The 26,596-nt window shown below is 44.6% G+C and overlaps 1 protein-coding gene across 4 annotated transcripts in view; it reads right to left on the bottom strand.

Moving 5' to 3' along the window:
• LOC138261395 (transmembrane protein 180-like) overlaps window positions 1-26,596 on the bottom strand; it is a 177,041-nt gene that overhangs the window by 128,789 nt on the left and 21,656 nt on the right. For all 4 annotated transcript variants that reach the window (XM_069210308.1, XM_069210307.1, XM_069210306.1 and 1 more), the window contains 2 exons: window positions 714-808; window positions 371-544 (listed from right to left, as the gene is read on the bottom strand). In XM_069210308.1, the coding sequence (XP_069066409.1) occupies window positions 371-520 (150 nt within the window). In that variant the 5' untranslated portion in view covers window positions 521-544; window positions 714-808. The remainder of the gene's footprint in view (window positions 1-370; window positions 545-713; window positions 809-26,596) is intronic.

The raw sequence follows: 26,596 nt of genomic DNA, 5'->3' as shown, positions 1-26,596 counted from the left end.
GGTTCGGAATTTAGCTGGAGCGATAACATCTATTTTGAATTCCTTGGGGAATAACGTGTTTTTTGTGCGGATTTAGGTGCTTACTGTACAAAAATCCACTGTTATTATAAATACCATACTTTTTCCCCAGATAAATTCTGCCACTTTTGACTAGATGAAATTCACTCAGGGCTGAGGAATGTAATGCACACTGGGTGTGGTATATACAACCCAACACAGATTACCGGCCCCTGCACCACAGGGGTTGGAAAACACCAATCAAAGTGGAATCAGGGCCTTAGATTGTACTTTGGCTGTCATTTGGCTCCTGTGAGGGAACCCTGCTCCTGTGTCAGTGGCATCTTCTATGAACAATACAGTGAACACTCACCTGTGCGTGATGAAATGCTCCTTCGGAAATCTTGTACTGATTTAAAAATAGCTTCACATAATAAAAATTGAAGACACTGTTCATCATTCCAGCACCCAACGTTGTCATGGAATAGGCCAGCGCATTATGATGAATTCCAAACGTCTTCATTTTTCAATGTTGTGCTTGTTCTTCCTGGTTCATGAAGAGAAAGAAAGAAGCTTAGTTCTTCAAGTAGGTGGATATTCACCTTTGTGTACATGGCGCTGGGGTCGACAAATGAAGATGCAGATAACAGCGGATGCTACAAGTCACTGGTGAGAGGCAACCAGGCTCAATACTACTTCCTTGTTTACGAACTGACCTGTGAGACTGGAGGAATGTGACTAATCAGAGATAGTCATTTGACAACGCTGCCTTTACAGAGGTCCTGCCAGTCTGGGGGCTGGCCAAGTTCAACTGAAACACATAAACCAAAAGGAGAAATGAAAACAAATATGACACTAGTAGTTATTCAGAAAACACAACCCACAATGCCCTCTCAACAGGATACCTGAGCACCAAGATGCTTCGGGTGAGTTATTGTACTACATGTGCCAACAAGCTCTAGTTTACTGATGATGGCAAAGCCTTTCAACGTCAAAATACATAAATCACATGAAATAAAACATTTCATAAAACATACATACTCCCATCATAAATAAAACCCGATACCTAAATAAGTATAATAAAACACAACCAGGAGAGAGAAAAGGCAACATTTGTATATGTGACTCATTTCCATATTAGTAGGTGGCTTGCTTACACCGTGGGATAAGGAATGGATGAAGTTTTTTTTTAGTATTTTGCACATAATGCATGTTTGCTATATATGTAAGTGTTTGTATATACGTTTGTCTCCAGAGATCTTGTAATATTTTCACAAATAAGAATGTGAAAGAATTAGAGATCTACATATATATCGGTGGCAGTTTTAATAAATCACATTGAGCAATAAGTGGTTGAGTCACATTTCCAATGTGATTTAATGCAAATTAATGTCTCTATTGTGACAAATTACCATAGGTTTACAATTCATCCTCACTATTGACCTCATTTTCTTTGTTCCTGTCAGACCAGTCCGACAGCCACTGCCTGATTGCCCAGTAGGCCGGATCAACGCTGCCTGGCGTTGAACCTCGCTAAAAGACAAATAGAGATGTCTTGGAAGTCGACGGTGGCACCACAGACTGAAATCTTGATAAAAGAATTGTTAAAATGGGCTGAGACTGAGAACACAGACATAACCACACATTTTAGACAGACAACACAAGAACGATCACATGGGATGAGCTGAATTTCGGTCGAGCGTCCACGCGCTTTGGCCTGTTGTAAGTATTGTGGGCTTTTAAACACGTCCACGCACGCCCATCACTATCACTCGTTCATGGGCGTGTCTTTAAAAAATCCTTTGTTATCATTGATAAATGCTTTGCTGTTACATGTACATATTGCACGATTGACTGCGAGCGAACTTCTTTTTATTTTTCTGTCGCTCCTTCACGCTCAAGGTGGCCATGGCATTTTGAATCAGCTCGAATACGTCAACTAATGTTTTACTTAAAATTTTCAATTTATGTGGCAAGAAAAGTTCAGTTAGGAATTACAACGCTAATAGCTCTAACTTGAGTGAATGTGAGACCTATTGCATTGCAAATGCTTGTTGTTCATGAGGTTCCCAGCTTCCAGACCTTCAGAATATGACATACAAGTGTCCTCACTCCTGGTGCCTTTCTGTTTGCAGATGTTCGGCTTCTCAGTATTTCAGTGCAAAGCTCCAAAACAGTTTGCTGTTGATTTCTATGTCACATGTTCTGTTTAGCAACCTCGGACTCAAGACCATTAGCTTCCAGACCATATAGATGCCTGGCACTTGGTGATCCAAAAGATGGAAGCTACAGCATTCCTACAGGCATATTACCTTCCCAGCCTTGGGACTAGGTCAGGAAACTGGCTTGCCGAGCTCTGCTTGACTTGTTCTTTTCAGAAAACATTAGTGCAAGAAAAGTGTTTGCTTCTTCACTTAATTTGGCTATATCTTTGTCATCCAAAACTGCTAAAAGGTTCTGTAGGCCCGGCTGGTGTGATGTTAAAGACACCAAGGCACCAATTTTAGCATTTCTATAATGCTGCGTACTTAAAATTTTACTAAAGAGTGACATAGCCAAACCTTGCGAGATTAAGGGTAGGGTATTTGATAGCACTCCCTCTCTAACGTGGGCACCGTCCTTATCTTCCTGTCAGGAACCATTACAGCCCTGCGGTCCCCTTCCCTGATACTTCAAAGCAAAGACCATCTGGTGCGAGAAGCGCTGAAAGTAACCATTCCATCAGACTGATTGATAATAGTATATAATGCCATGAAAATTAATTATCAGCCAAAGGATTCCTCAGTTTCACATCGCTGCCACTAAGATTCAAGGCAAGGTCATCAATGCGTAGATGCCCTGTTTCAGATCTATATTAAACTAGCAAATTTCGAACTATGACAAAATATCATTTAGAAACAAGTTCGCACCAGACTAAATTTAAATTCATGAGTTTCATATACAATTACATTTCACTTTCACATTTGATCTGATATGTGTATTGTAGTAAACTGAACTTCTTTGCAGATCTCCCCACCTGTTTTGCAATTGGCACAGGACTTTAGCATCCATGTAAGTGCCTAGTAAATGGTATCCCTGGTATTTAAAGGGTAAGGGTACTAAAGAGGGCCCCTAAGAGCTGCAGCATATCTTCTGCCAGCCTAAGGGACGCACACACAAATTACGCATAGCCTGCCTTCGCAGACTGCATGTCAGGGTGCAAGATCTGAGTGAAAAAACAACATTCCACACTCATTGTGTGCTATGCCAAAATCACTGCATGTATTATATGCAAGTCACCCCTACAGCAAGCCTTAAGATCTCTAGGGCAGGGCGCATTAGAATACATGTGAGGGCACATCTGCATGAGCAGATATGCCCCTGTGATGTCTAGTTATATTGCGAGATATTGAAAGTAAACAGGGAAGCCATGTTAAGGTAGGTTCTTGGCACTGGTCCAGTTACCTAGCTACATAATGGCTTCACTGAAAACTATGGTGTTTGGGATCAAACACCTCGTACTAACAAGCCTACACTGATTCCAGTGTTCGATTTATTAATACATGCAACCAGAGGACACCTTAGGGGTACCCCATGAAACCTACTAGTCCTCAAGTGTGCTTGCTGACTGGTACTAACAAGCCTGCCACCACAGTTGAGTTTCTGACCAACTAGAGGTGACAGCCCCACTCTCAGAGGTCAGGAACAATGCCTGCTCTGGCAGGAGGTACATCTTCTCCAGCAGGATGACTAGTACATTTCCATACCAAGGACAGGGACTTCAAAGTCCCTGCCACCTTTGATATGTGACCCCAGATTCCCCCAGACCTGGGAGAGACAACCCCCTACCCTGAAACCCATTTGCCACCAGGACAGGTGGGAAATTAGATAGTCAGGTGGTGTGTTTCATTGTCAGGCTAGTCACACCCTTAGGGTGGGCTACCTGAAGTGAACACGAAAAGGAAACTTCCACCATCTTGTGTGTGGTGGAATTAGGAACTCTGGGACAGGGTGATGACCACTCCCCACAGGAAGGAAGTGGTTATCTAGGGGGCGGAGCGTCCTCAAGGGTAATTAGCCCATTTGCTACTACTCTTCACTGCTGTTAACTGCCCTAAAATGAGTATTTAGGGTGTCCTCCGACACCAAGAAAGTAGATCAAGTCATGTTTGGTCTACTGGGAACAAAGAAAGAAGAAGGACACGAGGAGAGCGAGAACTGAAAACCTGCACCCAAGATTGGTGCAAAACACTGCCAGGCTGCTTCAACCGTCGCTGGGACAGACTTCGCAAAGAGCTCAACATCCTCCCCAAAAGCCTTCGATGAGTGCCCAGCACCTCAACAACTGGAAAAGATCTCCCTTGGAGTAGAGGATATGCTCCCCCTGCATGTGTAGGCAGCATTCAAAAACTACGGTACTCTGTCCCATTGGCCACCAGGCCCAGCAAGGGAACAATGAGCCAGGAGAAGATGGTTTGGTATGCAGGAGGTCAGCTGTGCCACTTCGCTGAAGTCTCAAGACACTGACCCCCGGAGTCTTCTGGCACCATACCCAGGGTACCGGACCTCTTGCAGAATCCAAGGCTTATTGGTGGTCCAACCCAGATTCCAACAGAACAAAGGCAGACCTAACATGGAGGGGCATCAGGATCTACAAGGCCAGCATTGAGAGTGGCCCCACTGCCCTGTTTCTCCTCTTCACCAAGACACAGAGTGAATCTCTGACCACTGCGACCAGATGCCTCAAAGTACCCCTGCACCCGAGCCCCACAGCCTGAGTCCAAGGGAAATTACGGTGCCAGTGGGGTCCTGAAACCTTCAAAGGATGAGCCCACCCTTGTGTTAGGCCAGACTGGTCCCCAAGTCACCACCTACAGCCTCTTTCTGCAGGGACCAAGAACCGCTAAAGCCTTCAGCAGGGTGACCCCACTGTATAAAGCACCACTGCACACAAACCCCCAGCCCGAGTTCAAATGGGCCAACAGTGTCCCTGCGTGCCCAAGACCCTCAAGACCTGAGCCCCCTTTGGGTTCAGCCAGACTGGTCTTCCAGTCCTAGCGTGCAGCCTCTTTTCCACAGGACCGTTTTCTATTGAAGTGAACAGGGCACCCGATGCACTTCTGCACCTGGACACCCCAGTGCCACCAGAGGTGGCCTGTTGGTGCTGCCTTGGATTTTGTTGCATACTCACCTAAAGTCCAGGAGAAAACCTTGCTAAATGACCCTGTGCAGTACATGTTTATTCCCCACAAGTTAAGATTACAGCTTGCAGCCGGCAGTATAAGTGTATTTTATTGTGACTTAAAAACTGATAACTCGAAAACCACTTACCTGATTACGATGATCTTAGTGTCTAAATTCATATAAAATCTGGGTTATTTTTACACATTGGTGTTGGATTTTTTTTAATTCAGGGTGTGTCTGAGTTGCTGGCTCTGTGTGTGAAATACATGCTTAATACTATCCTCTGATAAGCCTAACTGCTTGCCCACACTACCACAAAAGAGAACTTTTGGAATTATTACTGTAACCTCTGTAAACCAAGGGCCATCCTGGACTATTTACATAGTGTCCCCTTACACTGGTACACTACATAGATAGCCAGTTTCCTACATGTATGGTACTATTATTTAATTTAAAAAGTTATCAGACACACTTAAATGTAGGAAGCTGGATGACCATGTGATGCTGTAGCTCAAAATAATGACAGAAAAGGCACACGGAGAAAAATCAACAGTCCTCTTCGAGTCTATTTTACAATTACCTCAATATACGAGGAACATCTATGTGTTTTGAATAAACCAGTGCCACCATGTAAAAAAAATCTCCCTCTTAACTTTTACCTTTGAGTTTGGCTTGAGTTTCCTTCATCCTTTCATCCATTTATAATTTCAGACTTCCCTCCTTACACTGTTCATCTTTCCATTGACCCATCTAACCATACTTTCTTCCAATCATTCATCTTTTTGCCCTTTCATTTATCCAGCCACCCATCTGTTCTTTCTCTAACTTTTGTCTATTCTTTCACCCTTCCATTTGTTCACCCTTTAAACTATTCTTTCTTTCACCCTTCATATATTTATTAATTCACCCCTCCTTCTACCATTTCCTTGTACATTTGATCTTTTCTTCCCTACTTTCATCCAATTACCTTTCTTCCCCCTCCCAACCTTTCTTTTCACTTTCTTTCTACACATCTATTTTTTTCTCATCAATGCTCTTTTAAGTATTGCTACGGACAACTTTAACTGTCTGGTAGATTGCATGTTACCAACACTAAAAATGTACACGTAAGAAGTAATACAGAGAGAGTGGGTTTTAGGACAACATACTTCAAACATTGCCTTCAATCTGATTTTCATGGTGTACCATTACATTTGTTTAGTAAGCAAAACCTGCCTTAATGGCAGACATGTGACATTTATTAATCAATCTTGCAGGTCCATTTGTTTTACTTGTGCTGTCTTGATAGCATGCTCCTGGCTTCCAGTTTTTGGGCTCACAAAGTAAAAACATGCACCCACATAAGCTTTATTCATCTGCACCGAAAATACTGGCCCTTTCTACAAACAATATTTTTCTGGTTACCCAGTTTGTTTTCACCTCTTGCAAAGCAAACTATATCTTCTACACCCCCACTAGAATCTGTTAAACAAAGGAACTTTACCCCTAGCTTCCACATTGATGTAGCTCAATAAGGGGCTCATTCAGACTACGGAGGGCGGCCCGCGCCGCCCGCCGGGCGGGAACCGCCACTTGGCCGCTCCGCGGTCAAAAGACCACGGAGGCCATTCTGGCTTTCCCGCTGGGCCGGCGGGCGACCGCCAAAAGGCCGCCCGCCGGCCCAGCAGGAAAGCCCCTGCAACGAGGAAGCCGGCTCCGAATGGAGCCGGCGGAGTTGCAGGGGTGCGACGGGTGCAGTGGCACCCGTCGCGATTTTCACTGTCTGCTAAGCAGACAGTGAAAATCTTTGTGGGGCCCTGTTAGGGGGCCCCTGCACTGCCAATGCCAGTGGCATGGGCAGTGCAGGGGCCCCCAGGGGCCCCACGACACCCGTTCCCACCAGCCTGGTTCTGGCGGTGAAAACCGCCAGAAACAGGCTGGCGGGAAGGGGGTCGGAATGCCCATGGCGGCGCTGCAAGCAGCGCCGCCATGGAGGATTCCCTGGGCCAGGGGAAAACCGGCGGGAAACCGCCGGTTCCCCTTTTCTGACCGCAGCTTTACCGCTGCGGTCAGAATAGCCCGGAAAGCACCACCAGCCTGTTGGCGGTGCTTCCGTTGGAATGAGGGCCTAAGTTCCTTATTATGATATTTCCTTTCAGATATTTATTGTATTGACATGACAATATTTTAGTAGCTGGATTATGGTGTGTTCCTTAGCAGGCACCTCCTGTCTTTATGGCAAAATAAGGCTATTTATTCACTATTCACACTTGCAAGTTCATTTGTTTTACTTTGCTGTCTTGATAATATTTTATTGGATAAACAGCTTTTTGCTCACAACATCAAAACATTCATCCAGATAAGCTTTCTTACAGTTCCACCGAAAATACTGGCCCATAGTCAAAAGCATTTACTACATACATGCCAATTGATCTGGTTCAGGACGGAGACTCCTGATTTCCAAAGCCAAAAATGACTATTTCGCCTGTCTCCTGCCTGAAAATGCCTCGTCTTCAATAAAAGTTAATGGGAGAAATATTCTCCTGACATTTTTTTTTTTTAAATCTCCCACTTTCATCTTCCAAAATTTTTGGCATGTATGCTACTAAGCATTATTATACAGGTCACATCTTTTACTTTCACCACTTACAATGCAAACTATGGGAGTCATTATGAACACAGCGGGATTCCCCGCTGTGTTCATACTGGCTGTCTAAACACAGACCGCCAGCCCGTTGAAGACTCGCTGGCCCTATGATAAACATTCCACTGGGTCGGCGGGCGGAAACAGTGTTTCCGCCCGCCGGCCCAGTGGCATGCTGGGCCTGGACATTGCCGACGGCTCCACATGGAGCCATCGTCAATGCCACAGAGCGGCGGGTGCAGCAGCACCCGTCGCACATATCACTGCCCGTAAATTGGCCAGTGACCGACGCAACGGGGCTGTGTACGGGGGCCCCAGAGCCCCCCTTCCGCCAGCCTTTCCCTGGCAGGGGAAACCGCCAGGGAAAGGCTGGAGGAACATGGGTTCTCTATTCGGAACAGCGCTGCTCTGTCGGATAGAGAACTCTGCCATCGTCAGGCTGCCTGGCAGCGGTAGCCTGGCGGTGGCAGAGGGCCGCCTGTGGCGGTCCCCCAGTGTTCATAATATGATGGTCCAGACCACCATGCCAGTGGCGGTAATTTCCGCCACCGCCGGCATGGCGGTCTGGACCGCCATGTTCATAATGAGGGCCTATATCTTCTGACTCCTTTTTCTAGCAATCGTCTTCTAGGGTTCTAGCTTAACTCTGCTAATGGAATTGGTTCAACCAAAATACCTTACTCCCAGCATCAATACAGTTGTAACTAAAGAAGTTACTTCTTTGTAGTATTTTCATTCTATGACAACTGGCAGCCATAGGAAACTGGGTTCTGGATGCAGAGACCCCTTACACTTTTTACTTGTTTTTTATGCAACTTTGACTGAAGTGCACAGGGTTCCTGCTGACCACGTCTCCAGTGCCAATGTTCCTTCCCCAAAACAAGACACCTGGCCACTTGATCCCCAAGTGGCCAGGCCTTTAGTACCTCTGTGAGTCCCTAGTAATGGTACCCCTGGTACCTAAGGCATGAGTATTGAAGAGGGCCCCTAAGAGCTGTCGCACAACTCGTGCCACTCTAAGGGACCCAGCATCAACATCATACAGACTGCCATTGCAGGCTGCATGACGACGTGCTCCCAATAGTGAAAAAATGATATGGCTCCCACTCTGTGTGCCATGTCCCCTAAAACGCTGCCTGTAATATTTGTAAGTCACCCCTACAGAGAGGCTTACATCCCTCAGGCAGGGTGCATTATATTACACGTGTGGGCTTATCTTACAAGAGCAAATATGCCCCTACTCTGTCTTTGTCGATTCTTAGACATAGTAAGTGTGGAAGTAAGCCATTTTAAATACATGTGCTGGACACTGGCCAATACGAGTTCCCCAGCAACAAGATGGCATCACTGACACTAGGGATGTTTGGTAACAAACATCTCGTATTAATAAACTCTAACTTATTATTTACTTATTAATACATGCACCCAGAGAACACCTTAGAGAGGCTCGGCCACACTACCCAAAAAGAGAGCATTTGTGATGTCATTTGTGCCTCTATGATTCTTCTGAGGGATTGCTTTCACTCTTTACACAGTGTACTTTATTTTGGTCCACTATATAAAGAGCCAGTTTCCTACAGCAGCAACACACAAAGGGGGTCATGGCCACGGAAGCACCGCCAACAGGCTGGCGGTGCTTCATTTGGGATTCCGACCACGGCTGTAAAGCCGCGGTCGCCCAGCCGGGTCTGGCGGTTTCCTGCCGGAATTCCCCCAGCTGGGAGAATCCTCCATGGCGGCGCTGCTTGCAGTGCCGCCATTGGGATTCCGACCCCCTCCCGCCAGCCTGTTTCTGGCGGTTTTCCCCGCCAGGAACAGGATGGTGGGAACGGGTGTCGTGGGGCCCCTGGGGGCCCCTGCACTGCCCATGCCACTGGCAGCAGACCGCCACTGCTTAGCAGACAGTGAAAATCGCGACGGGTGCAACTGCACCCGTCGCACCCCTGCAACACCGCCAGCTCCATTCGGAGCCGGCTTCTGTGTTGCAGGGCCTTTCCCGCTGGGCCGGCGGGCGCTCTCTTGGCGGGCGCCTGCCGGCCCAGCGGGAAAGTCGGAATGGCCTCCGCGGTCTTCTGACCGCGGAGCAGCCAAATGGCGGGGTAATTTTGGCGGGCGGCGACCACCGCCCGCCAAACTTAGAATGAGGGCCTAAGTGTCTAACAGTTGCTTAACACTTCCTGTAACAAAAAGCCAGAGCTACTAGTTTTGATATTGCTTGTTTAACAAAAGCAAGATTTTTTGGCTTCGCCACAGTTGGAGATTCTTACTATGCCTGGGCAAACTTTAATTATTTTAATTTCAGCAATTCTGCATTACTCTTGCTATGGAGAGGTCCAGGAGGATGAGGATCGCCATGTTTCCTCTGTTCAGTCATGCAGATGTCTGCTGTGGTTGCGATGAGGACAGTTTCCATACTATGATTGGGTCTGAAATAAGACTGAGTGGTGTTGAAGCGCTAGTGTTCATTGAGGTATTCCTTAAGGTGTCTACCTGTGATTTTCTCTAAGACATTGACTGGGAATCATAGCAGAGAGATCAGTCTATAGTTGGTGAATACGGACTGGTCTGCAGAGCTTTTCTTCAGCACTGGAAGGACAGTTGAGTGTCTCTAAGCATCTAGGAAGATCGCGGAAGAGGTGGAGGCATTCAGCATGGGGTTAAGCATGTGTTCATGGGTTGCAAACCTCTGGAGTAGGCATGATGAGGGCAAGGATTCACTGGGGCCCCCTTAGTGGATGGACTTCATAGTTGCAGCAGTTTCTTCTGCGGTGATGACAGTACATGTGGTTAGCATTGGTTCTTTGGATAAGTGTATAATATCGGGAGGTGTTTGGCGAGGTCCGTCAGGTTCAGTTGGGGGCTGAAGTTGCTGTAAATGGCGGAGATTTTGTCACAGAAGAATTGAGAGGGATTGTTGTAGAGGTACTCAGTAGGAGTGATTGAGTTGGAGGTGGCCAATGGTGAAGTGAAATTTTTCATAATGCCGGAGGTCTCTTTGCTTCTGTTGGCATCGATGTGGTCCACCAGAGCAGCGCATTTAATGGCCTGGATCATTTGGTGGTTGCGTCTCAAAGCGGATTTGAACGTGTCCCGTCTGCATTGTCCTGGCTCATTCTTCATTTGTGCTCCAATTGTTTGCAGTGGTGCCTCATCAGCTTGTGTTCCTCAGTGTACCAACTGGCCTGGGGCCTAAATCTTGTTGTATTGTTGTGTTTGAGAGATACATCAAACACAACAATTTTTCCCAATTCCCACATCATCCTACACACGTGTACAATACTTTTGTCTTTTGTATAATGGTTGGTACCCCTCTTCCTCACCCTTGCAATAGCAAAACTAGAGTACTGTTCTTCAGCATTTGCAACAGGGTACCCCTCTCATCCTATAAAAGGAGTGCCTCCTGTGAGTGAGTCTTACAAAGGAACGCACAATTACATTTGTTTACAGAATACTTTCAATCCATATAGTATTACAGCAGTCATATCTCCACATAACTGCCATCTGGCTCAGGCAATGCCTAGAGAACCTAACAGACTCTTATCCATACCAACACTGGCAACACTGTTTTGCAATTAAGGAAATAAAAACATAAGCACTATATCAACACTCTTCATGCAGTATATCTAAAATGAAACAAAAGTAAATAAATTATGCAAGCAAGCTTTTTTTTCCAATGGTAACAGAAAAAACAAGCATCCTGATCGACCATCATACAAACAAACAAAAAATGTTTCCTGCCTAGAAAACTGACACTGGGCACTACATACATATTTTCACATGTATTGTAACTACACTCATGCATTTCCTTCACATCTTGCGGAACATATTCAACTCAAGTATACCAGCAGCCACCTGACTACATTAAGGTTTACTACCATGTGGCTTATCAATACGATCTCACTGTCTAGAAATGCCAGCCCCATCAAAAGGCCAGACTACTCTACTGCTTTAAAAGAGCCACAGCAGAGCCATAGACAATAAAGAGGAACAGCAAGTTCCACTCATCTCTATTCAATATTAACTTATATTATTAAGATGCACTCCTCTCAGCTTCACAACTGCGTTTATCCTGAACAAGGCTTATGAAGCTGGACGTCAGCCTTGTCTTGTGCTTGCCTTGCCGAACAAGACCTAGACAGCGATAGTCCCTTTTCTCTTGCTGTTAACAGTATAGGCATTGCAACAATGACATAAGAAGTATAGTTCTCCATTGGCCCTTTTTATCTCACTGCAATTCCAATACACACGTCAAGCAGCTTCCCTCGGACTTGCTCGCAGGCACTTTCTCCAATAACATGCACTTGTGCACTACATACAAGTGCTGAGAAGAATGGTACTCCATCCTGCACTTCGTAGGTAACAGCAGTTGGGAAATGTGCTTGCACTGTCATGTATATATTACCTGAAAAATACTTTCCAAGATCACTCTGTTGACGCTAACACACTGAGATGTCCTTTAGCGTCAATGTACCATGCAGTTAGAGTGCAACCATTTTACCAACCAGAGTAGTCTTTGCCAAAACACAGTGACTCCCAAGTATCCTGACTGACGTTTTATCTTAAACTCAGTGAAACACAGAGCGGTAGCACTTTCCTCCTGCTTCAATGCTGCTCATGAAAGCAGGTTGGTGGCTTCTGTTCTCGCTGCATTTGCCTTGGCCGAGGCTGCCTGGTGACTGTGCCGGCAGGATCAGAGCACTCCCTCTGGTCCTGGTCCTAAACATGTGCTCACTGCCCACTGGAGCTCAGCAGCCAATCTGTGGATACGCCTGCCCAGCAGCAATGCTGACAGCTCACGCAGGTAGACTTGAGGATGGGCGGCACCAGGCTTCTCTCCATCTTTAAACAGGTCTCCTCTGTCAGGACCCGTTCCCAGCTGCGACCAGAGACCTGCTGCACCTCCACCCGGGTTCTTCTAAAAACTTGTCACCAAAAATGTTATAGTTAAAGGGCAGGGTCTTCAACAAGAGTCAGGAGCCATTCAGACAGCAAGTACATTCTTTATTGCAGTTTAGGCCCGTAGGTTACAGCTCAAGTAGGTAGGTCTTGTTAGGGCTCCTTTCTCCTTCCAAAAGTAATCAGGTCTCTTAGTTCACCTAGTACACATGCACCCATATTCCATACATACAAGACACATCCCGTCACCAGGGGTTAACGTAATCAGGTCAGATCAATAATCCAGCAATTCAGGGCCACATTATGTGTCAGGGATGAATGAATTATGTACAGAAAAAGAGCACAATATAATAAAGTATGTGCTTAAAGTGTAATTGTGCAGCAGATTCTGTCTAAAAAGATCTAACTCATGTGGCACTGTGAACATGAATATAAATTAATGGAAAAATATCTAAATGCTTTATAAAACACACAGTTTTCTTTACAAAGAAAATTATAAATATTCAGCATACAGCAATAAACCTATTGAAAATATTATTCACTATTTAAATGCAGTAAAAGAAACACTTTCAGTAGTAGCCCCACCCCACCTTCCAGACTAAAACACTCTCTATAAAACATATACATGAACACAAACATACACGTGCACATTTCTTTTAAAAGTGCGCCACTTTTATTCTGCGAATCCCAGCTTGCTTTCCAAACCTGTCTCCTGGAACACGGAGACAGGTTTATTATGTATTCCCATGGTAATTCTAAGGGCACCATTTCTATCCAACATCAAATAGCCCACAGAGCAATATTTTACATTAAATATTTATTTTGTTGTTGTCTCACTGGGTGAAATTTATAAAGTTTCGAGACACCGGATATTACAAAAGACCTGTGTTTGATGAGTACACTCTTGAAACAGCTATTAATTTGTAAACAAAGCAGATTAAAATATTTTTTATGACAAAAACGAAACATAATAGGAAGGGTTTTTGATCATGGCGTAAAGAAAAGTACGTTGAAAAATTAATTATAGCTATACCATTATATGATTACACCAGTTATGTGACAAACGTACTTCTTTAGTGCCTAAGTAGAGTAAAAAGGTAAAAGGTGGCCAGTAAGACACTCTTTTATTGGAATCTACAGATCATACAGCAGATTATGTAGTAAATTTATAATCGTGCCACAAAATACATCATGGTCGGTTATTACCACACATAATCCTTAGTCACTGCTAGAGAGTTTTGTTTTTAGGTGGATGTTTCTCCCGTCCAACATTATCCAAAAGACCACGTTTTTATTACTTCTTTACATTTGCATTTTATAAATCACAAATATACTCTTATCTTAATCATACTTTTAGTGACGTTTTGACACAAGATAACTGCTCAACCATAACTTGCTAAGAACTGGTTTTCTGGACATGCCTTTTTTATCTTGAATCTGTTAAATAGTATTTGTAAAAGCCCTTCTCATCAAAGAAAAGCTTCCCCTTTACCTTCCCCACCCCAAACACTCTGGAAAGAATGTGGCAATACACCAATATTAGTTTCCAACAGCAAGTCCCTCTTACACAGTTTATTCACTTAAACCGTCCAGTATCTCTACCCTGGTACCCACCCCTTTGAATCTGCGGACTCCAAGTGCAGAAAAACAGTCACAAAGACCGCCATTCTATCCAGGTTTTAATTTATTTCTGCATCATCTCCCAGTATCCTATTAGTTTAGGACATATCTACTGTATCAGCAGAAAGGAGCCTAAATCATCACGCCTCACTCATACAATTCTCTTTCACCTGTTGAAGGTATATAATGGAAACGCTACAATAGAAATAGCAGTTTAAACTAATGTTTCATCATTTGTACACATCATGAGGAGGCTGCCAACTATTAAATGGGCATCTTAGACCACCAACACATTTTACTGTTAAAACTGCTCTAAACATTTTGAGATAAATGGCTGTATGCACAGGGTGCAGTAGTCATTAACATAATGAACACATAAGTAGCACAAAGTGGTCAATTCCTAACTGAAGATCAAAGTGTTTTAAAGCTGAAATGTTTCTTTAGGGGTAGAGTTAGGTTTAGTATCACGGTCTTGCCACTGTTCAAACAATCAATCAATCAGTTTTTGTAAAGCGTGGATACTCACCCGTGAGGGTCTCAAGGCGCTGACGGGCCTCATCCAAAGAGCCACATCTTCAGGTTCTTCCTGAAGATAGTGAGCAACGGGCTTTGTCTGAGGTGTAGGGGGAGGTTGTTCCAGCTCTTTGCTGTGATGTTAGTGAAGGATTGTCCTCCGGCAGTGGTTTTACAAATGCGAGGGATGGTGGCCAGGGTCATCTGGACAGAGCGGAAGGATCTGGCAAGTGTGGTTCAGGTAGGCTGGTCCTGTGTTGTGTGGCCTTGTACGTGTGGGTGAGTAGCTTGAAGGTGATTTGTTTCTTGGCCGGGAGGGTCCTCAGGTGGTGGAAGATGTGTTCTCGGCGTGGGAGGCGACTCTGGCGGCGGCGTTCTGGGTGGGTTGTAGTTTTTTGATGTTTCTAGTCGAGGTGCTGGCGTAGAGGGCATTGCCGTAGTCGAGCTTGCTTGTGACTAAGGTGTGGGTGACTGTCCTGCGACAGTCTGCTGGGATCCATCCAAAGATCTTTCAAAGATTGCGGAGTGTGTGCCAGCAGGAGGAGGTGACCGAGTTTACCTGGCAGGTCATGGATAGGGAGGAGTCAAGGATGATGCCTAGGTTACAGGCGTGCTCAGTCGTGCGGGGGGGCACTGAGGGATGTGACCAGCAGGAGTTGTCCCAAGCTGAGGTGGCGTTTCCAAATATGATGAGCTCAGTCTTGTTGGAGTTGAGCTTGAGGCAGTTTTCTCTCATCCAGGTGGCGACGGCTTCCATTCCTGAGTGGAAGTCCCTTTTGGCCGTGTCCGGGGCTTCGGTGAGGGAAATGATGAGTTGTGCGTCATCGGCATTTATAACACGATGTTCATACCGTGGTTTCTGACAATGGCTGTGAGAGGGGCCATGTATACGTTGAACAGTGTGCGACTCAGTGAGGATCCTTGGGGGACTCCGCAGTTGACTCCTGTGGGTCTGAATGTAGGGGTCCTCCCGGAGAGGAAGGAGTAGATTTATTCCAGGGCTCTCCTGCGGATTCCTATGTCTTGGATTCTGGTATGTAGAGTGCTGTGGGAGACACTGTCGAAGGCTGCTGAGAGGTTGAGGAGTATGAGCGATGTTGTCGGTGGCTGCCTGGAGGGCTGTCTCCATGCTGTGGAAGCTGGCCTGGGAGCTGTCCAGGGAGTTGTTGGCCTCAATGAAATTCCATAGTTGTGCGTTTATTGCTTTCTCCAGTAATTTGGTGGAGTAGGGTAGCAGCAAGATGGGCCGGAAATTCTTTAGTTCTGATGGGTCGTCCGGTTTCTTCAGAAGGGGGTGTATTTTGGCGTGTTTCCATTGCTCGGTGAAGGTGCCAGTGTTGATGGAGCAGTTCATTATGTTCCAGAGCTCGGGTGTGATGAATGCACTGGCTATGATGTATATGTGTTGTGGGCAGGGGTCTGTGGGGGCTCCGGGGTGGCTTCTGCAGGGGTGGATCAGTCACAGGTTCCGGTGCCAGGATTTTCCGGGAGGAAATTGTTGTAGATGTCCTGGATCTTGTGGTGGAAAAAGGTGGTGAGTTTGTCGCAGAGGTCCTGTGATGAGGGGATGCTGGTGGCTTCGGAGGGGGATCTGTGAACTTGTTGATGACTGAAAAGAGCGGTGGGCGGCCGTTTTGGCTCTGAAGGAGGTGAGGTCTTCGCTGGTTTGGCTGTTTCACCATTTTTTCTCTAAACGTCTGTGAGTACGGTTTGATTCTTGGAGTTCAGTGGTGAACCAGCTGGCTTTCTTAGGTACTCGTTTGGCCAATGTCAGCCGGAGGGGGGCTAGAGTGTTGGTGCATTTGGTGATCCATGCATGGAGATTGCGTGCTGCTGTGTTAGCGTCATCGGAGGGAGGGATTTGGCGAGAGATGAGGTGAGTTGCTCGTTGAGGATTTTGTTCTATTTCCTGTGGATGGTCCTGGGGGTGCGGGTGCGGCTGCTGGGTGCGGTGATTGTGAAGTGTATGCAGCAGTGGTCGGTCCAGTCTGGGGTGGAGATGGTCTCGATGGTGATCCGGGTGCTTGAGGTGAAGATGGGGTCCAGTGTGTGTCTGCGCTGTGTAGAGGTGCAGAGACCAGCTGTCTGATATCAAGGGTGGCTAGGTTGTCGAGTACAGCGGTGGTGTTTGGATCGACGTGGTCCTCGAGGTAGAAATTCAGGTCGCCGTGGAGGAGGTAGTCCTCTGACGCCAGGGCCTGGGGGTAGCAATGTCTACAACATCGTCTATGAAAGCTGGACAGGGGCCAGGTGGCCTGTACACAAGGGTGCCGCGTATGGAGGAGCTGTGGTTGGAGTGGGCCAGGAAATGAAGGTGTTCCACGGTGGTGCATTGTTCTTCTGGGACTGGTCCAGGTATCGGTAAGGAAGGTGATGTCTGGTCAGGCGGTGTTGATCAAATCCCAGAGTTCGGTGGCGTGTTTGCGGAGGGAACGGATGTTCAGGAGCAGGCAGTTGATGGGGTTGTGGAGGTTGTTGGTATTTCTGTGTCTCGAGAGTACCTTCAGTTTGTTGAGGCTGGCACTGAAGTTGCAGTTCCTGCAGGTGAAAGGTCCGTGAGTGTCTTTGGGGGAGATGATGCAACAGTTGCTAAGACGTCCAGTGTTGAGGCAGAGGAGGGTCTCGGATTCATAACGGAGGCAGGCCAAGGGGTGGTTTAATGGAGATCCAGCGTTCCTCCTGGCGCTGGACGCAGTCATGGTGCGGCCGGGCGCAGCCAGGCTTGCCTTTGGTGCGCCAGCAGCGCATCCACGCTGTGGCCGCAATTAAGAAGCGGAGGGGTTGGGGGAGGAGGCAGGGGTTGTGGTCAGCTGGGAGTGCGGGAAAGGTGCTTCGCGGGGGTGGGGGGTGGGGCCGGAGGGGCCGGAGCGGTGCTGGAGGGGTGGTCAGAGGAAAGGAGGAGAGATGGAAAAGAAAAGGAAAAACAAGTGAGAAAAGGGAGAAAAGCAAAAGTGAAAGGGCGACAGAGAGAAAATACTTACTTGTGATGGCCACTAGTCCACCAGGGATGAGGCGCAGGGACGAGCCTGCGGGTGGAGGAGGGCCTCGAACTGAGAGTCAGGAGGCTCTCAGTTCATCCCAGGGAAAAAGCAGAGGCAGCAGCAGCAGCCAGAGGAGATGGGGAGGGCAGCAGAAGCTATTAACTGTTAACATTGAGTCCTGACATTTCACCATTTTAATCTATTTCTTGTGAGAGATTGGCCAGGGGCTCTTCAGGATTGGACCAAGCAACAAAGAAAACATCCTTTGTCAGAGTTACAATATAGTCTCTCTTGGTGTAAGAAGTCCCTTTTATATCATCCTCATGTCTAATGGCTTGTGCAAGGAGAGATTGAATGCACAAACAGAAGGGGAGAGGATCTTGTTCCACTTTCAACAACAGTGATTCAAAGTTGAACCAATCAAGACAAACCCTCACTTTATGGCTGTCATAGAGTGCTTAAGAAGTTAGAACCAAAGCTGCATCTTTGTAGGACTTCTGCTAGAAGGATCCACAAGGCCCAATCATACTCTTTTTCTGCATCTAAAGAAACACGACTCAAGGCAGCTCTTGGCCATTTAGCAATATCAATTAGGTCTAAAACCTGCAAACATTGTCATCCCCTGTCTTCCAATTACAAATCTAGACTGATCTAGATGTGTTACCTTAAGATGTTGTTCCTTGCATGCGGTTACAACTTTACAGTAAAATTTTGCATCAACATTCAACTAAGCTATTGATTTATATACCTCACATAGAGAGATGTTCTTAGCCAGCTTTGAAATAACTATGCCTCGCGGAATTTGAACTACGACAAAGTAATTTGAGTAATTTCAGTAATTCTCTTTCACTCCTTGACGTGGAATTACACATAATTACGAAATTACACACAATTACGAAATTACACCCACTCGTGTATTTGGGGGCAAGAATCCTACTGCAAAAGCACATTTAGAGAGTGTGAGTTGCTGCTCTTGCTCGCTATTCGTGTTCTCCTGCATTCAGTGCTCTTTCTTAGGGCAAAATGCATGGGGTCCATTTTGGACATGGGAAATAGTGCTAAATGCAGAATTAATCTTCTCACGTAATTCTGTGTAATCTCGCTGAATTCTTTGGTATTTTCGTTTGATTACACTACACTGAATTACGCAAGTTATGCCCACTCCTAGAAATAACAGCTATTAGGTGGTCTCCAATACAGAGTGTTGCCCTTTCCTTCAATATCCACAAATTTAATAACTCATGGCTTGTGGGCACAATGAAATGTAGCAGGACCAGGTAGGCACAATGAAAGTTTATAAAGACAAAGAAGGAATCAATTGGGCCAGCAGCTTTATTAACCTTCAGCCATTTAATTGCTCTATCAAGATTCTTCCTTTTCTTACTAGACAACTTGGCAATGCAAAGTCTTTTAGGTAAGGGTCGGTCAATAGGATGGGGGTTCCCCCGGGTTGGGAGGGTAGGGAGGGGAGGGTAGGGAGGGTAAGGGAGGGGGTCACAGTGGGGGCTAGAGGGGTGGGGGTTGCACCAAAGGTGGGTTGGTTGGGAGGAAGCTATAAAATGTCCTTATGCACCTTAGGTCACTTACACACATTTGTGTAGGGTTTTAGAGGGTCGGGGGAGGGGGCGTTTCAAATAATGTCTTGGAATGTTAATGGTTTAAGGGTGAAGGCTAGGGCAAGAAAAATTCTGTTGTTGCTCAGGGAATGTCCAGGGCATATAATAGTTTTGCAAGACATGCATCTAACCAAAGAGGAGATGTCTAGTTCATTCTCCAGTCACAATGGACCCAACACTATGTTTGTACGGATCATAATTTCAATACAAGGGGGCAGCGATTTTAGTTAAGTGGCAGGTAAATGTATCATTGATAGGAGCCAAAACGGATAAGTCAGGTAGATGGCTTATGGTTACCCTCCAGTTGGAAGGAAGAAAATTCACATTGGTAGGGTTTTATGGCCCTATCTGTGATGATATAGAACCTCTGCAGAGGGTTTTTGCGAATCTCTTGGATTGCATGGATCTGGTTATTATGGTTGGGGATTTTAATGTGGTCCTGGATAATAAGTTGGACAGATCAGCCAGTTCTAGGTCCGCGGATACACCAAAATCTCAACAATATCTTAAATTAATGATGAAAGAGTTTCAATTATGTGACTTATGGTGGGTAAGAGCAGGGAAGGACCGGGAATTCTCCTTTCACAATAGAAAGTACGGCCATGTGTCACAAATTGATTCTTTTTTAGTAGATACATCTGGGTGCGGTTTAGTAAAGGATATTATTTATTCTCCTGCACATTATTCTTATCATGCTGCAGTGATTTTAAGATGAATTGCCCTCTGGAGATGAGCGGGAGAAGGTGGACTCTTGATAGGACTCTACTGTTAGAAGAGGATATTATAGGCCGGCTTCAGAAGGATACCAAGGAGTTCTTCACAATTAATTACGGTTCGGGTCCTATAGGTGTAGTGTGGGATACTTATCAGGCAGTAATGAGGGGGAGGATTATAAGTATTGCTAGCTATAGAAGAAGGCAGTATAGGGATCAGTTGGAGGGTACTGAGAGGCAAATACGGTTGTGCGACTTAGATTTGAGAAGGGGGGTTATGAGGAGTCCTTGAATAAAAAGAGAAGGGATTGGCGGCAGCAGTTGGAGTCAGTTTTACAGGCTAAAATAGAGGAGAGATGGGAGGCAAACATGCAGACTCAGTTCGAGATTGGAGATAATATGGGGAAATTACTGGCCTGGAAAATTAGGAAAAATCAGGTCTGGGGCAATATAGATGAGTTTGTGGATAGTTATTCCGGGGTCAGATTGACATCCCCTGATGACATAAAGGAGGCCTTCCTAAAGTTTTTTGTGTCTCTATATAGGGAGGGTAGGGAAGTAGAGCCCAAGGCAGCTGAGAATTGGTTAGATATGGATGTCCTCCCCCATCTTACGCAGGTCAAGCAGTCATATTTAAGCAGACCTATTATGGATGTGGAAATGAGGACAATTCTTAAAAAGAGTAGTAAGGGGAGGGCGGCAGGACCGGATGGTATCCCGGCTGAATTCTATCAGTTATTGGGCGACTCTATAATCCCTCAGATGGTCCAACTATTTTCAGAGATTTTTGAGGAGGGTGTTCCACCACCAGTTTCAAGCTACTATTTCTCTTATTTTAAAACCAGGAAAATCTCCACTGAGGTGTGAATCATATAGACCTATATCTCTGTTGAACACTGACTATAAAATTTATGCTAAGGTTTTGGCAATAGGTTGAGTGGGGGTAATTAGTGAATTAATTCACCCAGATCAGAAAGGATTTATACGGAATAGGTTTATGTATGAGCAAACATTTAACCTAATTGGTGCTATTGACTTAGCCACTGCGTATCAAGAACCGTTAGCAGTTATAGCACTGGATGCTATGAAAGCATTTGATAGGATTACCTGAAACTACTTAAACTTAGTTCTTAAACGGAAGAACCTGGGTACTAAATTTTGTCGAGCAACTTGGTTGATTTACCAGGCACGACAGGCAAGGGTTTTGGTGAATGGGGGGCTTACAGATCTGTTTGAGATTACTAGAGGCACTAGACAGGGTTGTCTTCTTTCCCCTTTGTTGTTCGATCTGTATATAGAGCCCTTTGCAAGAAGGATCAGGCAAGATCCAAGAATTTCCCCCTTTAGCAGTAAAGGATGGGTGAAGAAAGTTGCTTTATTCACTGATGACCTCTTAGTTTACACTTCAAATTTATCTGACTCCTTTCCAGCAATATTGAGTTTGGCAGAGGGTTTTGGGAGGGTTTCAGGTTACCATATTAATCCGGATAAAACAGAAATAATGGTATGGAACCTGGAGGTCGATAATTGCCGCACGACAAAATCTATGAGATACTTAGGTTTGGTAATAGATCAGGAGGTGGAGTGAATTGCAGAGGTTAATGTCAGGTCTGTAGTAACAGAATGTAGTAAGTTAATGTTAAGATGGGCACACCTGCCTCTTACAGTGATTGGGAGGGTAAATTTGATTTAAAATGATGACCCTGCCTAAGTTGAATTTTCTTTTTAACTCTATTCCATTATTAATGGATAGTAGGCTCTGTCTACCTATGTCAACAAAAGGTTAATTTGTTTATTTGGGCACAAAAATGTTCTGGGATTGCATGGAAGAAACTGTGCAGAAGAAAGGAGAAAGGAGGCCTTACACTTCCCGATTTACAATATTATGCATGGGCATTCCATCTTAGGAATGTTAGAATGCCATTCTCTGATCCAGATCGCTCAGCGGTTGGAGAAATGCTTAACTGTATGGTAGCAACAGTAAAAGGTGCAGCTACATACTTTTTGTATACGTTTGGGGGTCCCAAGAAAGTGAGACTGAAGATATTGCAGGATGCAGCTAAAGTGTGGTATAGGGTACGGCAAGTGGCAAGAATTGAGTATTATAGTTTTTGGGCACCGGTCTGGGAGTCCCCGGGGACACCTCAATCTCTTACAGCTGTACTAGCTTTGACTCTCAAGAGAGCGGGGATCCAATACTAGGGGGAGTTAGTCGGCAGTGGTTTGTTATTATCTTGGCAAGATCTTATGGAACGGACGGGTGGAAATTTGTCAAGGTTGAAGTACATACAATTGAGGAGTTGGTCCCAGAAGGTTCCAGCTAGGTTGGGGGGAGAAAATCAGTTTGTAGATAATATAATAAACAATCAGGCGAATGTAGGGAAGGTCTCTAGTTGGTATTGGGCCCTGGATGAGGCGCAGCATGGAGAATTTAGCTTGCCGTACTCTCTTGGGGGGGAAAGTTATGCCTGCGGATCAAATATAAAGATGGTGGGGAGATTCAATGCGTATTGTATTTAAGGGAGTCAAATTAGCATCATTAATGAGAAACCATCTCTTTACTTTACATAGAGTCTTTGTTACACCAGCGAAGCTCTCGAAGATGAGAGGAGGGAACCCAGGGTTTATCGAGAGCATCAGACATTCACATGTTTTGGGACTGCCCATTGGTACAAAGTTTTGGGGTAAAAGTTTGTAAGGTTATCACGAATGTGGTGGAGCAACAGATCCTGCCAAGTCTCCCCTTAGTAATTTTTAGTGCTCCGAAAGAAGGTGAAGTTAAGAGTAGGGTGAAGAAGAGATTAATCTGTTATGCGATAATTTTGGCTAGGTGGGCAATATGTTGTAAGTGGACATCCTCTCCCCCCCTTCATATATGGATTGGTTTGGTGCACTTGATGGGATTTCTAGGTGGGAGGTAACAACTAAGGATCTAAATAGGGAAGGGAAGGTGGAGGTATGGTCATGATTATGGGTCAATGGTGTACAGCACAACACTGTTCAATAGGGTATCATTATTAATTTAAGTATTGTCCGATGATTAAAGGCTAGGTCAACTTAACTCTCAAATGGACTGGTGTTAAGACCAAGTGAGAGAGACCCGGGCCCCCCCGGAGTACGCATCTCTATATGTGAGTGAGGCCGTTTGCTCGTTTGGACAATATAGAGTTCATTCAATCAGGGGTGTACGAGGACAAAATAAAAAAAGATTTGGTGTCACCCAGAGGTACCTCCTCTGATGAGTAGGGCTAATATTAACACCTCCTGAAGGTCTCACTTTGTCATCCTCTCTTAACCTAGGTTCACCAATATCATCCTTAGTACCCTAACTTTCAATTTAGCTATAAGCAGTTTATTTGGATTGTTGTCTTTTTCATTAAAATGGTTTTTTAGACACAAAGAATGAAAAATCTGTATTGTCTGGCAAAATTGACTTCAGCTGTCCCCTAATGATTGTGAGTTTGTGGTGTCCGTTCTGAAGAAAAAGAGTTTAGGTACCGACTCTATCTCATCCAGCTAGGTTTCCGGCTTCCCCTGCTTTGCCATTCTTATCTGTATAATAAAGGTTTAAATGATTCTCTAATGTTTTGCTTTTGAAAGAAGCCCCATATCGACCGTTTCCTCTTTGACTAATTTGTCAATCAGCAGAAATGGTAAATTCATTTTACATTTTAGATCTTTGCTTCTTCATAACGAGAGCTAAATCATGTATCACTGTGGTATTATCTAATAAGGTTAAGGGCCTAACTCCACCATTTGGACCATAGGTCTTGAATTTCCATTTATAATAACACGGTCTATCCTAACGTATGACGCACAAACCTTACAATGCATCTCTCTCCATCAGTAAATTAGAGCAATTTCAGCTAGGATGCCTCTTTTAAGAGCTATACATATCTTTACAGAAACCCTCAAAATCAGGATGTATATTTTATGCCTCAATCAAGAATTTAAATCTCCTAAACACACAAGCTCTGCCAGGGAAAATATCTCAGGTAGCAATTATTTGAGAATATTTTATGTCCTCTTTTGGGCCATAGTCATACATATAATTAGGAAAATGCAACCTGCAGTGCCCTTCAGCCTTAAGAACCTTCCATCAGTGTCCCCTATCTGACCTTCCTCAATGAAGGGGATATTTGTTCATAGCATATCGATAACCCCCTCTCTCTTTCATTAACACATTAACAAAACTGAATCAGAAAGGCTCCAGAAGGCAAACTCTGCATATCCACTTAGAATGAGTATGTTTCATCAATAAGAACTATATCAGTACTTAGACTATCAGCATATGTTTTAAAGTGTGACTCTTTTATCCAGGGGATTAGGGCCCCTGGGTTTGAAAGTCACAATCCTTAGGTGAGAGCCTACGTGTATCTGTACTGTTGAGCTCATCCCTACCTGAAAACTGATTTATTACTCTGCCTTAAGCCACCTAATTCCCTCCAACAACCTCAATCGCCAAAAACACATCAATAAGAACAGATGCATTACTCTGACCATATCCATCAGAATCCACATCCAGAAGCCATCATAAGCCTTATCAACATCAACGGTTAAAGTTGAATAGGTGAGCAGATCTAACTCAAGATACCGGACACCGCGAAAACAAGACTCTTCTTTTATATTACTCCAAAAACACCTACTGTTCATTGCACTCTCTATCTGATGGAACATTTTCTCCATTTGTCTAGAGTCTTTGTGTTAGTTGTTCACTTTCTGAAATGAATTGGGCCCAGAAGTAGAGAAAGAACCACGTTTGGAATGACCTGAATCTTCTTCTTCACACTACAGATTCAGTAGCTTTTACTTTCCTAAGAAAAGAGAAGGCAACATAATAAGTCCATTTATATCTGATGTAATCAGTAAATACTGGCATATTGACTCCGTTTTTTTAAATATGGAGTATGAATGATGTGACATTCTGATAAATGTTAAGTACTTGTTCCTGCAGTGCGATGAAGTACAAAACCTGGGCCACGTTGCAGATCTTTTCTTTGACCTGAAACAAATGGAACTTTATTTCTGTATCTCCAGGATCTACCCCTTTCCTTTGTCTCCAAGGGCCCACTTTGTGATCTGCTTCTATAATTATCCCATGAACATGTACATTTGGTTCAGATGTGCATACCTGACGAACATAGCTTCCAAGCTCTGCACCAATCATACCCTCAGTAAGGTCATAAATATGTAATTTACCCCCAGCCAAATCCCTAAATCTTTGCACTTGTCAAGAGTGCTGGCAAAGACTTCCATAAGCTGTTCAAATATGTATTTATTGTGTAATATGCTTACACTTCCTCTTTGTTATCATCTACTCTTTGACCTACGGACTCAAAGAATGTTGTTGCTTCTAATGCAATAACATTTTATGGTTGCAGATTAGAAGAAGAAATATCACACATTGCGTCAAAAGATGTAGATTTGCTCTTTATGGTAATGTGAAAGTGCTCCAAGATAAAGAACAATAAAGAAAAAACTCAGCCTTTTTAACACAATGGTAAAGAAGAATTTCGGGGGGTTAAGAAGGAACATAGGAGGACAGGTGTATGAAAAAACAAACACAAAACACAAGATATGTGTCTGTTCTCTTCTTTTGCTGATCGAGGGGTATCAACATAATTTGGAGAATAAACATAAAACCCTAATGCAGACCAAGAGTCCGGGATCACTGGGTCCATGGGCGCATGCTCTAATTTTCTAGCTTTCAGAAAGTTTCGGTCTGCTCTTGGCTGAGAAAAGCAAAAGAAATACTTCTTTTGTGGGGCACTCGAAGTTGTGCTGGGAACCATATCAATCCTTAGGGTGGATGGCCAACATTTCCTTTCTAACTACTTGTTTTTCTAGTCTATTTTCAGTGTAGCACAAATGATCCCTGGAAAGAACAGGATTTTACACCCTTTAAATGTTAATTCCTTAGATTTGACTGCAGTGTTAATCACAATGTTACCCATGCAAGGTTCCCCCAACCTATATTATGACAGTCCCAGCACGAACCCTCTTCATATCTGTAACTCTAGTTGATCATCTCATCACCCTGCATACTTTCAAAGTGCTTTTGGCAAACCGTCAAGACGCGCACCCTCAAAATTTGTGACAAAAGAGCTTCCAGGTGTCCACACTGTCACACAGGATGTCACACCTAATAATCCAACATTAGCATCCCTATAAGGGTTAACGAGGTGCTTGACCCTACACTCCAACCTAACCACATAAGTAAATGCAACATTTAGAAAATCCTTAAAGGAATGGGTGGTCTCCCCCTGTGACCCTACCTTGGTTTCCAACTCTGGATTTGAAATTCCATTTCATGGACGTTTTCTCAGTCTGGGTCACTGTTGCTTTCATATCTTTAAACATCTCCTTCACGGAGGAGACATTTCTATTAACAGTCAATGCTCTGGATTTAATTCCTCTATGAAGTCGCAGAGGAGGGATTCCCCCTAAGTTAAGGTAGAGAAACAGGGGACCACA

This window comes from Pleurodeles waltl, chromosome 10, assembly GCF_031143425.1.
Source record: "Pleurodeles waltl isolate 20211129_DDA chromosome 10, aPleWal1.hap1.20221129, whole genome shotgun sequence".
NCBI classification, from domain to species: domain Eukaryota; kingdom Metazoa; phylum Chordata; class Amphibia; order Caudata; family Salamandridae; genus Pleurodeles; species Pleurodeles waltl.
The sequence above is the reverse complement of the archived record's forward strand: the minus strand, read 5'-3'. Positions and strand labels throughout refer to the sequence as shown.